The sequence below is a fragment of the Eleutherodactylus coqui genome, chromosome 1 (assembly GCF_035609145.1).
Source record: "Eleutherodactylus coqui strain aEleCoq1 chromosome 1, aEleCoq1.hap1, whole genome shotgun sequence".
In the NCBI taxonomy this organism is placed as follows: domain Eukaryota; kingdom Metazoa; phylum Chordata; class Amphibia; order Anura; family Eleutherodactylidae; genus Eleutherodactylus; species Eleutherodactylus coqui.
Genome location: NC_089837.1, coordinates 323,652,204 through 323,670,138, shown reverse-complemented (window position 1 = coordinate 323,670,138; position 17,935 = coordinate 323,652,204). Strand labels below are relative to the sequence as shown.

Sequence of the window (17,935 nt, the reverse complement as noted above, 5' to 3'; positions counted from 1 at the left end):
GGTAGCCAGACACTAAGTATGAACAGTCCTGTTCTGTGTTGCATGCTATCCCTATTGTGTTGGTGAACTGTGTCCTGCTTTGGTTCATTTTCCACCTTGCGTAGTTAGGTCCATTGGTTCCAGTGTGGGGTCGTCTTTATTGGGACGATCGCCCTTCTTGCAGGCTGGTATCATATGGAAGTTGTCTCGTTAGAGTAGGGACCCGCGAGGCAACAAAGACCCTTGAAGTGGGCTTGCGGGCTTAAGTATCTTAGCCAAAATACAAACTAATACCTTGTACATTCATTCTATAATTATTCCATCTGGCTATGTGTGCAGTTATGCTGGTGAGTGTTTTGAGCATTTGTCAGTCATGATTTATGTCTGTCTGTGAGTCCTGTTCCCAGTTCACAGGTCACTGTCCCTTTGTGCTTCTTGCGTTTTTATGTAGCATCTCAGGTTACACAGCCGGCATGTCCTTGTATAGACACAATGTCCCCCTTGTATCTGTGCTGAGGCGCGGTGCTTTAATGCGCCGTGCGGACATAGTCAGGTTTATAAAGTTCCCGTTTGTTTCCATTATATTTGGAGTACAGAAAAACATAATTGAGTAGAGGTGCCCTCTGTGTATTCTGGCCACTTCCCTGCAGTGCAGCCCTCATGTCTGATGCTAATGAAACATCATCTTGAGAGTAAGATTTTTTTACTTTCAGTCAATTCCATGATGCATCAGCTCAGCATTAGTTAAGGTTATACAATAGATATACAGGCAGGAGGATGATCTGCGATCTTCTCTATTACAGGGTGGAGCGCGGTAATTTGCTAATTTGGGAGTGAAATAAAAAAATAATGAACTTGTAAAAACTTTATTTTATATTTTATTTACATTGAACAGTAGTGGAATTTACAAATTATTTGGTTTTAAATATTGTATCTGGCAAATGTTGACCTTCGCTATCCACACACTGCTGCATACGTTTTCTGAAGTTCTCATGCACTCTTTCAAGCATGTCGACTGGTATTCTGGCAATCTCAGCGTCAATATTGTTCCTTAGGTCTTCCAGGGTGTTGCTTTTTTGAATTGCAGGTTGTGGCAGCGCTGTTGGTCGAAGAGAGGGGAGAGTGGGCGTTGCTTAGTGGCTGACGGGAAGTTTGTCTGCAGCTGCTTTTCAGTTGCCATCATGCAGTGGACACGTGAGGAGCGTTCATTTTGTGTTGAAGCGTATTTTTCAAATAACCACTCGATCATTGCAATGCAACGTGCTTTTCGTTTGCGATTCGCTGTTCCCCCACGTGGACGTGTTCCTGGACGGCTATCAGTTGTAAATTGGGTAAATGCATTCAGAACAGCAGGGAATGTGTCATCTGTACGAAGAGGACCTGCGAGAAGTGTTACAACACCACAAAACATCGAACGAGTTAGAGCAACAGTATTGCAATCTCCGAAATGCTCTGCTTGGAAGCAAGCACTTGCTCTTGGCATTTCAAGACGTTCTCTCCACCGAATTCTTCATAGTGAACTGAATTTTCACCCGTATAAAATGTGCGTGGTCCAACATTTGTCAGCACGGGATTATGTTACACGACGAACATCTTGTGAAGACATGCTTGCAACCATACCTCGTGACGCAATTGTGTTCTTTTCTGATGAGGCACATTTTCACCTCAGTGGGTGTGTAAACAAACAAAACATGCGGTACTGGAGCGATACAAACCCCAGAGAAGTTCACCAGAGACCTCTGCATTCGGACCGCGTCACTGTGTGGTGCGCCTTATCACCAGTAGGCATCATTGGCCCTTACTTTTTTCCGGCAACTGTGAATTCCAAACGTTACTTAACTATGCTGCAGGATTTTTTCCAGCCAGCACTCGAGGCAATGCAATTAGAGGATACATGGTTTCAACAAGATGGTGCCACTGCGCACACAGCGAGAGTTACCATGAATTTTTTGAGGCAAACGTTTCCTGAACGGCTTATCTCTCTGAGGGGTGATCTTAACTGGCCGGCACGCTCACCAGACTTAGCCCCATGCGATTTTTTCCTTTGGGGTTACCTGAAGTCTAAGGTGTATTGCAACCGTCCCAACACCCTGGAAGACCTAAGGAACAATATTGACGCTGAGATTGCCAGAATACCAGTCGACATGCTTGAAAGAGTGCATGAGAACTTCAGAAAACGTATGCAGCAGTGTGTGGATAGCGAAGGTCAACATTTGCCAGATACAATATTTAAAACCAAATAATTTGTAAATTCCACTACTGTTCAATGTAAATAAAATATAAAATAAAGTTTTTACAAGTTCATTATTTTTTTATTTCACTCCCAAATTAGCAAATTACCGCGCTCCAACTGTCATGAGCTGTGCGATCATCAGCAGCTGTAATACGAGTGCCTGTGTGTCAGCACAATGGAGCACTAAAGGTATATTCTTGTTTTTCAAATTAAGGGTTACAATTTGAGCAGCTCGGAGAATCACTGACATGTCACACAGCATTTGTGTAAATCGCTAATTATTCAGTTTATTAGTTAACCATCCAAAGAATTTATAGTCCTTTAAGACAAATACATTAAAAGGTCACCTGACTTAGCATATGCATAACTTGTTATGACTTGTTATTACTGAGGAAAAAACTTGGCAAGTGCATTGACGTCGGTCTCTGGGCAAACCTCTTCTTTCTAGTCCCGCACTGTGTAAAATCGTAAACTGGTAATCTATAAGTATTCCTAAACTTGGTTAAGGTTTATATATGTATAGAAAATCAAATAAAGCAACACAGATGATAAAGAGTTCTATTTGCTAGTACATTTCTAAAACAAAGTCCATATTTAGTCAGCTGTCTGGCTACACATTTGTGTGAGAGAAAGTCGATTGCAGTTTTTTCTTCTTCGGGCCTTCTAATCTTCTGAGCAAAAATATCTGTATACCTGTGTCAAGTAAGTTAGAAAGTGGAAGAGAAACAAGATGGTGTTTAATAGTCACTATGGTTTCTCTCACATGTGTCCCCCTCTTGACAGTTGCAGTGGTAAGGATCATGTAATAGTATCAAACAGACTCAGAATCAACCTGTATATGGGAAGTTACAGGCTGTTGCAGCCAGTGTCAGAGCTCAGTGATCGAGCGCTGTGATTGGCTGCAAGAGGCCAGTAGGTCATTTAAACAGGCTGCTGCAGCCTGAAAGTGTTACATAAGAAAGGCAACAGTGCTGGGGAATGGGGGAGAGGCAAGTATAAAAAAAAAGAAACTCGGACTACCCCTTTAATTTTAGATTTTTTTTTGCTAAAACTTTAAATCACTAATTTAGAAAATGAATATATGAACATGTCTGTATCTGAGCACAAACTGTTTCTTCAGCATATTAGAATTCAATATAATGTAGGAAATACTAGTCAACCTGATTTTATTTGTGATTTTTGAAGTTGTTCTCTTCATGCAATTGTGCCATTAATTTTCCACTGTAGGGATGACTTGTCTCAGATGCCATTTACCACCATGTGTATTAAGGAGAGCCTCCGATTACATCCCCCAGTGCCAGCTGTGTCTAGACAATGTACCGAAGATATTACAATGCCTGATGGGAAAGTCCTTCCAAAAGGTATATTCTAGTACTGTATCACATGAACTTTTAGAAATAAAATGGTCATTGCAAATACGGATATATGCAATACTGTCATGACTGTGTAAGCGCTCAGTCAGTCAAGCGTTTGTTTGCTGCACATTTTTCGCGCAAAACGCATGCGCACAAAAACTCACGTGACTGAAGCAGGTGTCACGTTGAAAAAAAGCACTTGGCTGTGTTAAAAACTTGCACATAAAGTGCGGTGCCCGGTATCCCCTGCTGCAGCTGTGGCCAATGGGGCCGGCGGCAGCAGCGTCAGCCCCATTGGGAACATACAGAGAGGATCGCGATCCTCTGGCACAGCTGTGGCCGAGGATTTCTCTCTGCGGGGAGTCCCCTCATCACTGAACACTGTGACAGCATTGTCACAGTGTCCAGTGACAAGGGGACTGCCCGCGGGCATGAAGAATTCTTCTACCACAGCTGTCACAGCTGTGGCAAAGGAGCGCGATGTTCTCCCATTGCTTTCAATAAGGCCTGCGCTTCTGCAGCCCCATTGAAAGCAATGGGCTGCTGGCAACCCCTGCAGTGATTTTTGGGGAAGGCCTTTAAATATAAGCCCTTCCCTCAAAATCATCCCTAGAATGTGTAAAAAAATATATACTCATTTCTCTGCCGCTGCCAGAGCTCAGGCTTGTCTAGCCGCTTGTCCTCCTGAACTGCACTGAAGTGATTTCAGCAGGCGGGGATTTAAAATCCCCACCAGCTGTAAGGGCTGCCTCTGATTGGCTGAGCGCAGGGACCAATCACAGGCAGCACTCAGCTGTCATTCAGTGGCTGTCATCCAAATCTAATTTGCAACGGGAGCTGAATAATTTTGATTGCAACTATTCACAGAACAGACAAGTGTCTGATCTGTGGGATCTATCTCCTGGGATGTAATGCCCTATGGTCAAGAGAACAGGGGTCCTGAGTTCCCTCCTAAAAATGTAGCTGCGGTCACGTTTCTGCATAACTTCTTCATTCATTTGTATGGGTGTGCTGGAGGTGGTTGAGTACTTTTTACTCAGCAGTTTCTTAGAGATGAATGAAACTTGCACGACCCCTTACGTTTTAATGATCGGGTGGGAGAGGGGGGCATACCCCCTCCGATCAAGATCTTATCACCTACAGTGGATATAAAATGTCTATTCACCCATGTTAAATTGTTTTTGTGTAGTCAGTACAGAAAGGGAAAAAGGGGTCAACACTAACCATTGGAAATATATCCCAATAGAAATGTATAGCTGCACGTTAAACCATGGCTGCAACATACAGTAGAAGCAGAAACTAAAAATGGCAACAGCACACAAAATAAATTTACTATCAGAGGTATACATACCTATAATCTAACCACATTAAATAATGCAAGGTTCTTGGTATATAATTTGATCAAATAACATTGGCCCATCTACCAACGTCCAGGTGACCAAGCTCTCAGATGGGTCCTAACATTAATACCAGGTAGTGTATCAAAACCTGGGAAAGCTGAGTTTCTACCTCTCAGAATGCTCCTCTCTTGGGACTAAGCCTACAAATAAAACCAGGGAGGGTAGGATACCATATAGATGTTCCAATAGGAGGGACAGAAGGTAAATGGGCAGCTTCTGTCCCTCCTATTGGAACATCTATATAGTATCCTACCCTTCCTAGTTTTATTTGTAGGCTTAGTCCCAAGAGAGGAGCATTCTGAGAGGTAGGAACTCAGCTTTCCCAGGTTAAGATACACCACCTGGTATTAATGTTAGGACCCATCTGAGAGTTTGGTCACCTGGACGTTGGTAGATGGGCCAATGTAATTTGATCAAATTATATACTAAGAACCTTGCATTATTTAATGTGGTTAGATTATAGGTATGTATACCTGTGATAGTAAATTTATTTTGCGTGCTGTTGCCATTTTTGGTTGTGTAGTCAGTACTCCGCTGCCATTATTTAAAGTGATTCTGATTTACCCAATATAAAAGTTCAGCTCTTTTAGTTGGATTTTTCTGACGTTTTCTTAGTTGCATTTTTAGTAAAAACGATGGTCCGTAAAGAGCTTACAATCTATCAAAGGGATCTAATTGTTTAGTATCAGTTCTGACCTATCAGTCAGGAGAAGGGGATCAAAAATTTCCAAGGCATTACATATACCGTGGAACACAGTGAAGGCGTCATCAAGAAGTGGATTAAATTTGGCACAACAGTGACATTACTAAGAGCTGAATGAAACTTGATTAAAGGAGATGTCCCGCGCCGAAACGGGTTTTTTTTTTTTTTAAACCCCCCCCCCGTTCAGCGCGAGACAACCCCGATGCAGGGGTTAAAAAAACCACCCGCACAGCGCTTACCTGAATCCCGGCGGTCCGGCGTCTTCATACTCACCTGCTGAAGATGGCCGCCGGGATCCTCTGTCTTCATGGACCGCAGGGCTTCTGTGCGGTCCATTGCCGATTCCAGCCTCCTGATTGGCTGGAATCGGCACGTGACGGGGCGGAGCTACACGGAGCTACACGGAGCCCCATAGAGAAGAGGAGAAGACCCGGACTGCGCAAGCGCGGCTAATTTGGCCATCGGAGGGCGAAAATTAGTCGGCACCATGGAGACGAGGACGCCAGCAACGGAGCAGGTAAGTATAAAACTTTTTATAACTTCTGTATGGCTCATAATTAATGCACAATGTACATTACAAAGTGCATTATTATGGCCATGCAGAAGTGTATAGACCCACTTGCTGCCTCGGGACAACCCCTTTAAAAAAAAAGAAGAAAATTGGTCCTGCGGGAGGCCAAGAGGTGTACAGCAACATTAAAGGAGTTGCATGAATTCCTGGCAAGTACTGGCTGTATAGTGCATGTGACAACCATCTCCAATATTCTTCATCTGTCTGGACTGTGGGGTAGGGTGGCAAGATGGAAGCCTTGTCTCACAAATAAAAAAAAAACTCCAAGCCCGGCTATGTTTTGCCAAAACCTACATCAAATGTGCCAAAAGAGAAAGAACATGTTCTGGTCTGATGAAACCATGGTTGAACTTTCTGGCCATAATTCCAAAAGGTATGTTTGGTGCAAAGCCAACACTGTGCATCATCAAAAGAACACCATACCCACAGTGAAGATTGTGAAGGCAGCATTATGCTTTGGGGCTGTTTTTATGCTGCTGGATCTGGGGCTTTAGTCAGGGTGGGGATTATGAAAAGCTCTAAAATATCAGTCCATTTTGGAACAAAACCTTCAGGCCTCTGCTAAAAAGCTGAAGATGAAGAGGAATTTCACCTTTCAGCACGACAACAACCCAAAGCATACCTCCAAATCAGCAAAAGAATGGCTTCATCAGAAGAAGATCAATGTCTTATAATGGCCCAGCAAGAGCCCAGATCTGAATCCCATTGAAAATCTGTTTGATGACCTGAAGAGAGCGCTACACACAAACTGCCCTCACAATCTGACTCTGATTTTGGGTGCTTTTGCAACGAAGAGTGGGCAAAGATTGTCAAATCAAAATGTGCCTTGCTGATAGATTCCTACTAGAGATGAGCGAGCATACTCGTCCGAGCTTTATGCTCGTTCGAGTATTAGGGTACTCGAGATGCTCGTTACTCGAGACGAGCACCACGCGGTGTTCGAGTCACTTCCATTTTCTTCCCAGAAAAGTTTGCGCCGTTTTCTGGCCAATAGAAACACAGGGAAGGCATTACAACTTCCTCCTGTGAAGTTCCAGCCCTATCCCACCCCCCTGCATTGAGTGGCTGGGGAGATTAGGTGACACCCGAGTATATAAACTGGGGCCGCCCGCGGCTCGCCACAGATGCACGCTGAGAAACATTAGGGAAAGTGCCGTCTTGCTGTAGCTGCTATAGGGAGAGTGTTAGGCTGTTATCTTCGTCTTCAAGAACCCCAACGGTCCTTCTTAGGGCCACATCTGACCGTGTGCAGTACTGTTGAGGCTGCTTTTAGCAGTTTTGCACTTTTTTTTTTTTTGTATATCGGGCGTGCAGACCATAGCGTCCTCAGTCTGCAGTCATTTTACTGAGTATAGGGGCAGTACTGGTGGGGCAGGGACAGGGGTACAGGAAAAGAGATATACTGGCTATATAGGCAGTGGGCTTTTTCAAAAAAATTGGGAAAAAAAATCTTTGGGCTGCCTGTGACCGTGTTCAGTTTACTGCGTGTCTGCTGGGGGTAGTAGTCGCTCACTGTGCTCCCCCTATACTGCTGCTAGTGATATGTAACTGGGGCCTGTCTAGACTGCTACTACTACTGAAATGGAACTAATACTGTGCTCCCCCCCTATACTGCTGCTTTGGAATTGTTACTGGGGCCTGTCTTGACTGCTACTATTACTGAAATGGGCGGTTGGGCAGCATGTTACCCAGGAGAAGTGGCAGCGGAGTGTCATGCAGGCAGTGATTGTGCTTTGTTGGAGGTAGTGTGGTGCTTAGCTAAGGTATGCCTTGCTAATGAGGGTTTTTCAGAAGTAAAAATTGGTAGGGGGGGTCCACTCTTGCCGCTATTGTGGCTGAATAGTGGGACCAGGGAACCTGAAATGCAGCCCAGCATGTTGCCCCTCGCATGCCCTATCCGTTTCTGTGTCGTTTCCAGCACTTTCTTGGGTTTTGCAGATTTTTACCAATGAAAAACCTTAGAGAGCATCGGTGATATACAAAAATGCTCGAATCGCCCATTGACTTCAATGGGGTTCGTTACTCGAAACGAACCCTCGAGCATCGCGGAAAGTTCGACTCGAGCAACGAGCACCCAAGCATTTTCAGTATCAGTTCTGACTTCTGACCTATCAGTCAGGAGAAGGGGATCATAAATTTCCAAGGCATTACATATACCGTGGAACACAGTGAAGGCGTCATCAAGAAGTGGATTAAATTTGGCTCAACAGTGACATTACTAAGAGCTGAATGAAACTTGATTTTAAAAAAGAAGAAAATTGGTCCTGGAGGAGGCAAAGAGGTGTACAGCAACATTAAAGGAGTTGCATGAATTCCTGGCAAGTACTGGCTGTATAGTGCATGTGACAACCATCTCCCATATTCTTCATCTGTCTGGACTGTGGGGTAGGGTGGCAAGATGGGAAGCTTTGTCTCACAAATAAAAAAAAACTCCAAGCCCGGCTATGTTTTGCCAAAAGCTACATCAAATGTGCCAAAAGAGAAGATGTTCTGGTCTGATGAAACCATGGTTGAACTTTCTGGCCATAATTCCAAAAGGTATGTTTGGTGCAAAGCCAACACTGTGCATCATCAAAAGAACACCATACCCACAGTGAAGATGGCGAAGGCAGCATTATGCTTTGGGGCTGTTTTTATGCTGCTGGATCTGGGGCTTTAGTCAGGGTGGGGATTATGAAAAGTTCTAAAATATCAGTCCATTTTGGAACAAAACCTTCAGGCCTCTGCTAAAAAGCTGAAGATGAAGAGGAATTTCACCTTTCAGCACGACAACAACCCAAAGCATACCTCCAAATCAGCAAAAGAATGGCTTCACCAGAAGAAGATCAATGTCTTATAATGGCCCAGCAAGAGCCCAGATCTGAATCCCATTGAAAATCTGTGTGATGACCTGAAGAGGGCGCTACACACAAACTGCCCTCACAATCTGACTCTGATATTGAGTGCTTTTGCAAGGAAGAGTGGGCAAAGATTGTCAAATCAAGATGTGCCATGCTAATAGATTCCTACCCAAATAGACTGAATGCTGTCATAAAGTCAAAGGTCACATTAACCAAGTATTAGTATTATGGTGTGCTTATTTATGCAACCACATTTTTTAAGTTTTTATTTAGTTTTTTTTTCATTTTCTACCCTAAATAATTTCAGTCTATAACATTCCAGATTAACAGGGGTTTTGAACCAAAGGATCTTTTTAATCTGTAATCAACGTTGCAGAAAATGGAAAATTAGATTTATGCCAATATTGTACCGTATTTGAATTATTATGCATACAGATCTTTTTTTCCCTAACTTGACAATGCTTGTCTTAATCAGGTAACATCAGCGTCATAAGTATTTATGGAGCTCATCAAAACCCCGCTGTTTGGCCAAATCCAAAGGTACAAATGTTTTTGATTTATTTTAGATTTACATTTTTTAATGCCTCTAGTCAAAAGCATTTTCTCAAAAAGGCGAACTTGAATTTTTTTTTTTTTAGGTCTATGATCCATATCGATTTGATCCAGACTCAAACAAAGAGAGAGCCTCACATGCATTTGTACCATTCTCTGCGGGACCTAGGTAAAGTTAAAAATGTTTAATATATCCTAATTTCAAGCCATTTAAGATCTTTGCAGTATATATTTAACCCCTTGAGTGGCGGGTTTCCTACCACCCTGTCGTGCCCACCAGGGCAGGTTTTTTAAAATGGTCTAATCATTGAATTTCAACTAATTTTGCAGTTGCGTCTCAAGAGCCATAACTTTTTCATTTTTCTATTGACATGGCCATATGAGGGCTTGTTTTTTGCGGGACAAGTTGTGATTTTTTAAACAGGGGGGAGAAAAAAAGAAATGGGGAAAAAAAAAAAAAAGGGGGCAGTGTCATTAAGGGGTTAAATAATGCATTAACTTCCTTCTCTGGGTCATTACGACACATGGATACCACATGTGTGATTCTATTTTTGATTTTTTTCAAAGTAAAGGGAAACAAATGTTTTTATTATTTTTTTTATAATTTTTTTCCTTTTTTTAATTTTTAATTTTTTTTATTTTTTTTTAAATTTTTGTCCCTTTAGGGTACTTCCACAGGGACCCATCAGGACCCCTGATCACATTCCGGGGGTCCTATGGTGACAGCCCTTTACATGCTGCAGTGACAGCCCTTTACATGCTGCAGTCACATAGACTGCAGCATGTAAAGGGTTAACACAGCAGAGATCGGAGGTTTTCTCTGATCTCTGCTGTAAGAGTTAGTACCTAGCTGTCCTCTCACAGCCAAGCACTAGCTCTCCCTGCCACATAGACCATCGGCTTGCTTCTTATGGCAACCTGTAAACAAAGCAGGAAATTGCCGGCATATCGGCAATATCTTCTGCTGGTTTTTCAAAGCCCTTGGTTTGTTCTCTCTGGGTCTGTGCAGGCAGAGCACACTGTCACAGCTTGTGGCATTGTGCTCTGCAGCTCCCATAGTGATACATAGCCCGTTAATCTTCCGGGCTATGTCGCTATGAGCAGTGGAGCTCGTCCCGGAAAATTTCCGGGCGTGCCACTCAAGGGGTTAAATGATTTCTATGTTTGGCCTTTGTCACTCATTTTCTGTATGTTCTCTATGCATTCTTGTTGTTTTATACGTCACCAGAAATTCTAAGCTACATTATCATTACCAATTAGTTTTCAAAATCATCTTAATCTCCTACCCTATACATTTTCGTATGGGCTACTGCATGAGACTTGGCTAATTTGTCAAGTATAACCTACAGATGTGCGTTAGAATATGCTCTCACAAGCTGATACAGTTTCTCAATCTATCCGTCACATAACTACAGTAGATGGACATTGGATTGCGTTGAATTATGAATGCAGTATATATGCGGTAAATCATGAAATACTCCCAACGCAGTAGATGCACAGTATGCTTATCAAATTTCATGCCACATTTGCGAATGGATGCAGCTTCAAACAAGTATATTTAGAGAGGAATTAAGTTTGAATATCATGTAAAGTCCACATTCAGTTTTTTCCATATTTATTAATATAATATATATGTATTTTAATTTGCAGGAATTGTATTGGCCAAAACTTTGCAATGGCTGAAATGAAAGTGGTACTTGCTCTTACACTTCTGAACTTCAAGGTGACCTTGGATCCCAATAAGTCAGTCCGCAGGCAGCCTCAGTTGATCTTAAGAGCAGAGGGTGGGCTGTGGCTTCAAGTGGAAGCTCTAAAACATTAAATATACAGCAGAAGATGGAAAGCTTTACAGTGGACTGTGAACAACAATTTTAACATTATATTCAACTAATTAAACTCTATTACTTGGAATCACCTGTCACCTTCACAAAGTGTTGGCAGACATATTGTAAGCAGAACTAGTATAAAACCATCTTCACACATCGCAGAATCACTGTATTCTGATTTTGCAGAAAATCTGCAGTGGCCAAATCCGCACCTAAATGGTGCAGAATTCAACACTTGTATTTCAAGGGTTGAATTCCGCACCATAAATAGACATGCTGAGGATTTAGAATCTGAAGTGTTCTTTTTAAAAGCACTGCTGATTCGTCGCAGATGTCGTCCACATCATGTAAGGCCTCCTGCAGATGGCCTGGTCGGATCCTGCTGCGAGAATTCTCGCAGCGGGATGTGAACAATGCCCCTGCACTGACAACTGTGGCTTACCTGCTCCCACCGTCTCCCCACTCTATGTGCCGGCTGCCGGACAGACGGTATATGCGCAAAGCGGAGCCGGTGCGTCACTAGTGACGTTTGTGTGTTTCTGTGAGAAATATGACATGCCGCGATTTGTTTACTGCGCGAGATTTCACACGGTCAAATTGCGGCTGTCTGCATAGCATTGCATTATCTAATGCAATGCTATGGCAGCGTGCACGAGCGGAAATTCTACGGGAAATCCGCCGCAGAATTTTTGCCTGTGCGCATTTGACCTAAAGGAGACTTCCGTCCCCATGGCTTGTATGCAAACACTGCAGACTCCCCGCAGCAATTCTGCTGAGAGACATTCTGCTAGGATAAATTCCATAGGATTTTTAATACCTGTGTGAAGGTGGCCTAAAGTGAGTGCCACATATGAAGGGTCTGCTTTTCTGTCCATGGATTGTGTCTGTATTGCAGCTCATCCCGGTTCTACAGTACAAGACATAGTACATGGATAGGAAAAGTGCTGTTCCTGGGTTAAAAAAAAAACTTTTTTTTTTTATATCTTCAACCCCCTTTTCTTTGTATGAAATTGTTTGTACCTGGCAGATTAAAAGACTGCATGTTGTTTGAGCCCACAAAGCTGATAAGTTCGGTGGAAAGGTGACATGTTCCTTATAAATGGTCATATTGTCAGTATAGTATATACAGTCCCTCTGTGAAAGTCTAGCCTCTGCTACATATTTGTGTTTTACGACATATTATCTGATTTTAACAATTTTAAATTTTTTATACTTTGCATGCCAGAAGAGTCCATACCACATCCAAAGTGATGTCACATTTCCCATTTTGTTATTATTAAGAGGATTTTCAAATGTCGATAATAGAGACAGCTGGTATTCTACAGGAAAGGTTTCTATGTATGCAGACTTAGGCCCCCTGTCCACGGGCGTTATGGTATCCCGCGGTTATGGAATCTCCGCCGCAGGAGCCGCTGCCCGGGAGCAGGAGCCTGCAGATGGATCTCTGCAGGTCAGCCTATCTGACAGATAGGCTGACCGAGGAGAATCGCGGCAATTCACAGCATGCTGCAAATTGCCAGCCGCAAGTGGAGAATCGCAATGATTCTCTGCTCGAGGACAGGGAGCAGGCGCTTTCCATAACAACACTATGGAATGCTTCAGACGGCGTGACTCGACGGCGATTTACCTCCGGCGAAATGACGCCCGTGGACAGGGGGCCTTAAGATATTCATAGAAACCTAGGTAAAGTCTGTTTTGTACATTCATTAGTTATAGTAAGTTTATATCTAAAGCAACTAATAATAACATAATAATAATCTTTATTTGTATAGCACCAACTTATTCCACGGCACTTTCAAAGCACAGGAAAACACATACTACGACATGAGGTATACAAATGGGATGGGAGTGATACAGGAGGTTCCAGGTGCAAGAGATGAAACAAGGGGGAGCACACAGAGTATGGCAAATTACATATGGTATTCATTTTTTTTTTTGCAAACGGAGTGGGGATAATAGAGAAGGTACAGGGCCAGGAAATGTGCACGATAGGCAAAGAAGAAAATGTGGGAAGCCATAGGAATGGGCAGGGGGACATGTTGTGGGGATGGGGTATTAGATTAAGAGATTTGGTATGCTTCTTTGAAGAGGTGCGTTTTTTTAAGGTGTGTCTGAGATTGAATAAGGGGGAAAAAGTAGGGGTCAGAATCCAATGTGACCCGAAGATGTTGAGGGGAGGTCAGCTGGCGGAGGGCGGGAAGATGAGAAGGTCCGTTTTTGAGAGGTTGAGTCTGAGAAAACGGGAGGATATGGTGTTAGAGACAGCGGACTGACAGTCTGTGATATTTTGGAGAAAAGGTGCTGAGATATCACGGGAAGAGGTGTATAGCCGAGTCTTGGTAATTCAGTGGTGCCTGTGTATCCTCTTTTTCTGGAGTTCCCTTGCAGTGAACAGGTGAATGTGGAGGTGGCAGGAGGTGTCTGGAGGGCTCCAGCCGGTTAGTGGGGTCTCAGAGCCGGAGAGTGGGGGTCAGCTCAGCTGATGGGTCGGGGTTGTGGAGCTGATGGGCCCTCCATATGTATATAGGTGTCACCAAACCATGTTGGCCATTTTGAAGTAAATTCTCCACTGTTCTCTTAAGAGAGAAGTAGCATCCGACACATTTGGCAGCTTCTTGCCTTCCCATCCTTCCTCCATAATTAAGCTAAGCTGAAAGTGTACCCTAATTGGGTAATAAAACTGGCACAACTACATCTTCACCATCACATTATGCTGCTCTGTTCACAAAACAATTACATTGCATTCCTAAGGACAAATGGGTTTCTGATTGATGAGCAGTTGAGTTTCTGTTTATGTCACCTAAGTTTCAGATCAGTTATATATTGCCAAAAAAAGACATGTTTCAAACCACTCAGAAAAAGGGAAGTATGAACATTATTCAGCTGTAAATTTGGTACTATTCCATGATGTCAATTGGCAAGATATGTAAACAAAGTGAAACAAAGTATATGTGTTGGATAAAGTTAATACAATATAATTGAAATGATGTATGAGCCATTTCTGACATTACAAATAGGCCCACTCAAATTCACCATACAAAGATACCTCAGTTCTCGTTCAGCAACACACAGATATCACTGGAAATTCCCAAAACAAGAAGCAGAATAAAAAGCTTTTAATTTCTATGTTACATCTCGTGTCTGAAAATGATTTGGGCTGAATTTCCCCATTAAATGGAAACTTCAGTTACTGATTAACTTCCGTCCTTTAGGTTTTGTGAAAGCTAATGAGATACTAATACATTATTAAAATGTAGTTATAGAAAATTCTGCTGCATCAAATACAAATGCAAAAGACCTATTAAAAATCTTAAATATTTGATATATTATGCCCAATGAATATGAATAAAAATGTGATTGTTATTGTTTTTTATCAAATCAGTAATGATGATAATAAAGTCCAATATAATGTAACTTCAGCTGTCTATTAGTGGTCTTCACTGTAAATTTCTGCACTCACATGTTTGAAAAATTGTTTAAATAAGTTTAAATTAATTATCAAATGCTTCATGCAGTATAAAAATGAAGAGAGAAAGAAAACACAAGTTGGACTGGTAGAAATAATACTAAAAGGCCAAGGTTTGAAGCCTTGGAGTTGTTCTTCACTAAACATTATTAATAGAGATGAGCGAACACCAAAATGTTCGGGTGTTCGTTATTCGGAACGAACTTCCCGTGATGCTCGAGGGTTCGTTTCGAACAACGAACCCCATTGAAGTCAATGGGCGACCAGAACATTTTTGTATTTCGCCGATGCTCGCTAAGGTTTTCATGTGTGAAAATCTGGGCAATTCAGGAAAGTGATGGGAATGACACAGTGATGGATAGGGCAGGCGAGGGGCTACGTGTTGGGCTGCATCTCAAGTTCACAGGTCCCACTATTAAGCCACAATACCGGCAAGAGTGGGCCCCCCCCCCCTCCCAACAACTTTTACTTCTGAAAAACCCTCATTAGCATGGCATACCTTTGCTAAGCACCACACTACCTCCAACAAAGCACAATCACTGCCTGCATGACACTCCACTGACACTTCTCCTGGGTTACATGCTGCCCAACCGCCCCCCCTTCCCCCCCACAGCGCACACCAAAGTGTCCCTGGGCAGCCTTCAGCTGCCCTCATGCCACACCACGCTCATGTCTATTTAGAATTGCGTCTGCCATGACGAGGGACCGCAGGCACACACTGCAGAGGTTGGCACGGCTAGGCAGCGACCCTCTTTAAAAGTGGCGGAGCGATAGCCCACAATGCTGTACAGAAGCAATGAGAAATAGAATCCTGTGCCACCGCCATCAGGAGCTGCACACGTGGGCATAGCAATGGGGAACCTATGTGCCACACACTATTCATTCTGTCAAGGTGTCTGCATGCCCCAGTCAGACCGGGCTTTTTAATTCATAGACACAGGCAGGTACAACTCCCTATTGTGAAGTCCCTGTCGACCCACAGCATGGGTGGCTCCCTGGAACCCACCGGCGGTACACAGAAATATCCCATTGCATTGCCCAACACAGCTGAGGTAGTAATGTCGTGCTTAATGCAGGTGGGCTTCGGCCCACACTGCATGCCCCAGTCTGACTGGGGTTCTTTATAAGTGTACAGATGTAGTAAAAACTCCGTGTGCACCTACAGCATGGGTGGGTGCCAGGAAGCCACCGGCGGTACATAGAAATATCCCATTGCATTGCCCAACACAGCTGAGGTAGTAATGTTGTGCTTAACCCTTTCCAATCCAATTTGTATATGGTTTTCCTAGGGGGCTTACTCTTTTTCTGCTGTTATACAACGGCGCTATATGCTGGCTAAAGCCAGTACTGCATGAGCTGACACGTAGGATAGGCTCCGACAGCAGAGAGGCTGGCAATATACAGTAAGAGAACCCCGACGGACGTCTACCAACAACGGAGCTGTACAGCCTTAAACCCTAATGTCTTCACAGGTCACACAGTGGACTGGAAAGGGTTAATGCAGGTGGGTTTCGGCCCACACTGCATGCCCCAGTCAGACTGGGGTTCTTTACAAGTGGACACATGTAGGTTAAACTCCCTGTGGACCCACTGCCTGGGTGGGTGCCAGGAAGCCACCGGCGGTACATAGAAATATCCCATTGCATTGCCCAACACAGCTGAGGTAGTAATGTCGTGCGTAATACAGGTGGGCTTCGGCCCACACTGCATGCCCCAGTCAGACGGGTTCTTTAGAAGTGTACAGATGTATTAAAAACTCAGTGTGCACCTACAACATGGGTGGCTCCCTGGAACCCACCGGCGGTACACAAAAATATCCCATTGCATTGCCCAACACAGCTGAGGTAACGTCAGCTGTAATGCAGGTGGCCTAAAAATTAATTTGATTACACTGTAGGTGAGGGCCCACAAAAATTGCTGTATCAACAGTACTAATGTACATCCCAAAAATTGGCCATGGCCAGCCAAGAGGGCAGGTGAAACCCATTAATCGCTTTGGTTAATGTGGCTTAAGTGGTAACTAGGCCTGGAGGCAGCCCAGTGTAACGAAAAATTGGTTCAAGTTAAAGTTCCAATGCTTTTAAGCGCATTGAAACTTATAAAAATTGTTCTGAAAAATTATTTGAGTGAGCCTTGTGGCCCTAAGAAAAATTGCCCGTTCAGCGTGATTACGTGAGGTTTCAGGAGGAGGAGCAGGAGGAGGAGGAGGAGGAGGAATATTAGACACAGATTGATGAAGCAGAAATGTCCCCGTTTTGGATGGTGAGAGAGAACGTAGCTTCCATCCGCGGGTGCAGCCTACGTATTGCTTACGTATCGCTGCTGTCCGCTGGTGGAGAACAGAAGTCTGGGGAAATCCAGCCTTTGTTCATCTTGATGAGTGTTAGCCTGTCGGCACTGTCGGTTGACAAGCGGCTACGCTTATCTGTGATGATTCCCCCAGCCGCACTAAACACCCTCTCCGACAACACGCTAGCCGCAGGACAAGCAAGCACCTCCAGGGCATAGAGCGCTAGTTCAGGCCACATGTCCAGCTTCGACACCCAGTAGTTGTAGGGGGCAGAGGCGTCACCAAGGATGGTCGTGCGATCCGCTACGTACTCCCTCACCATCCTTTTACAGTGCTCCCGCCGACTCAGCCGTGACTGGGGAGCGGTGACACAGTCTTGGTGGGGAGCCATAAAGCTGGCCAGGCCCTTAAAGACTGTTGCACTGCCTGGGATGTACATGCTGCTCGATCTACGCACATCCCCTGCTACCTTGCCCTCGGTACTGCGCCTTCTGCCACTAGCGCTGTCGGCTGGGAATTTTACCATCAGCTTGTCCGCAAGGGTCCTGTGGTATAGCAACACTCTCGAACCCCTTTCCTCTTCGGGAATCAGAGTGGGCAGGTTCTCCTTATACCGTGGATCGAGCAGTGTGTACACCCAGTAATCCGTAGTGGCCAGAATGCGTGCAACGCGAGGGTCACGAGAAAGGCATCCTAACATGAAGTCAGCCATGTGTGCCA

General features: G+C 43.9%; 1 protein-coding gene across 2 annotated transcripts in view; it reads left to right on the top strand.

Annotated features, from left to right (window-relative positions):
• The window catches only part of LOC136575422 (ultra-long-chain fatty acid omega-hydroxylase-like), a 162,528-nt gene extending 147,655 nt beyond the window's left edge, over positions 1 to 14,873 (top strand). For both annotated transcript variants that reach the window (XM_066575085.1, XM_066575084.1), the window contains exons 10-13: positions 3,440 to 3,573; positions 9,557 to 9,621; positions 9,720 to 9,802; positions 11,284 to 14,873. In XM_066575085.1, coding sequence (XP_066431182.1) covers positions 3,440 to 3,573; positions 9,557 to 9,621; positions 9,720 to 9,802; positions 11,284 to 11,455 — 454 coding nt within the window. In that variant the 3' untranslated portion in view covers positions 11,456 to 14,873. The remainder of the gene's footprint in view (positions 1 to 3,439; positions 3,574 to 9,556; positions 9,622 to 9,719; positions 9,803 to 11,283) is intronic.
• The last annotated feature ends 3,062 nt before the right edge of the window (positions 14,874 to 17,935 follow it).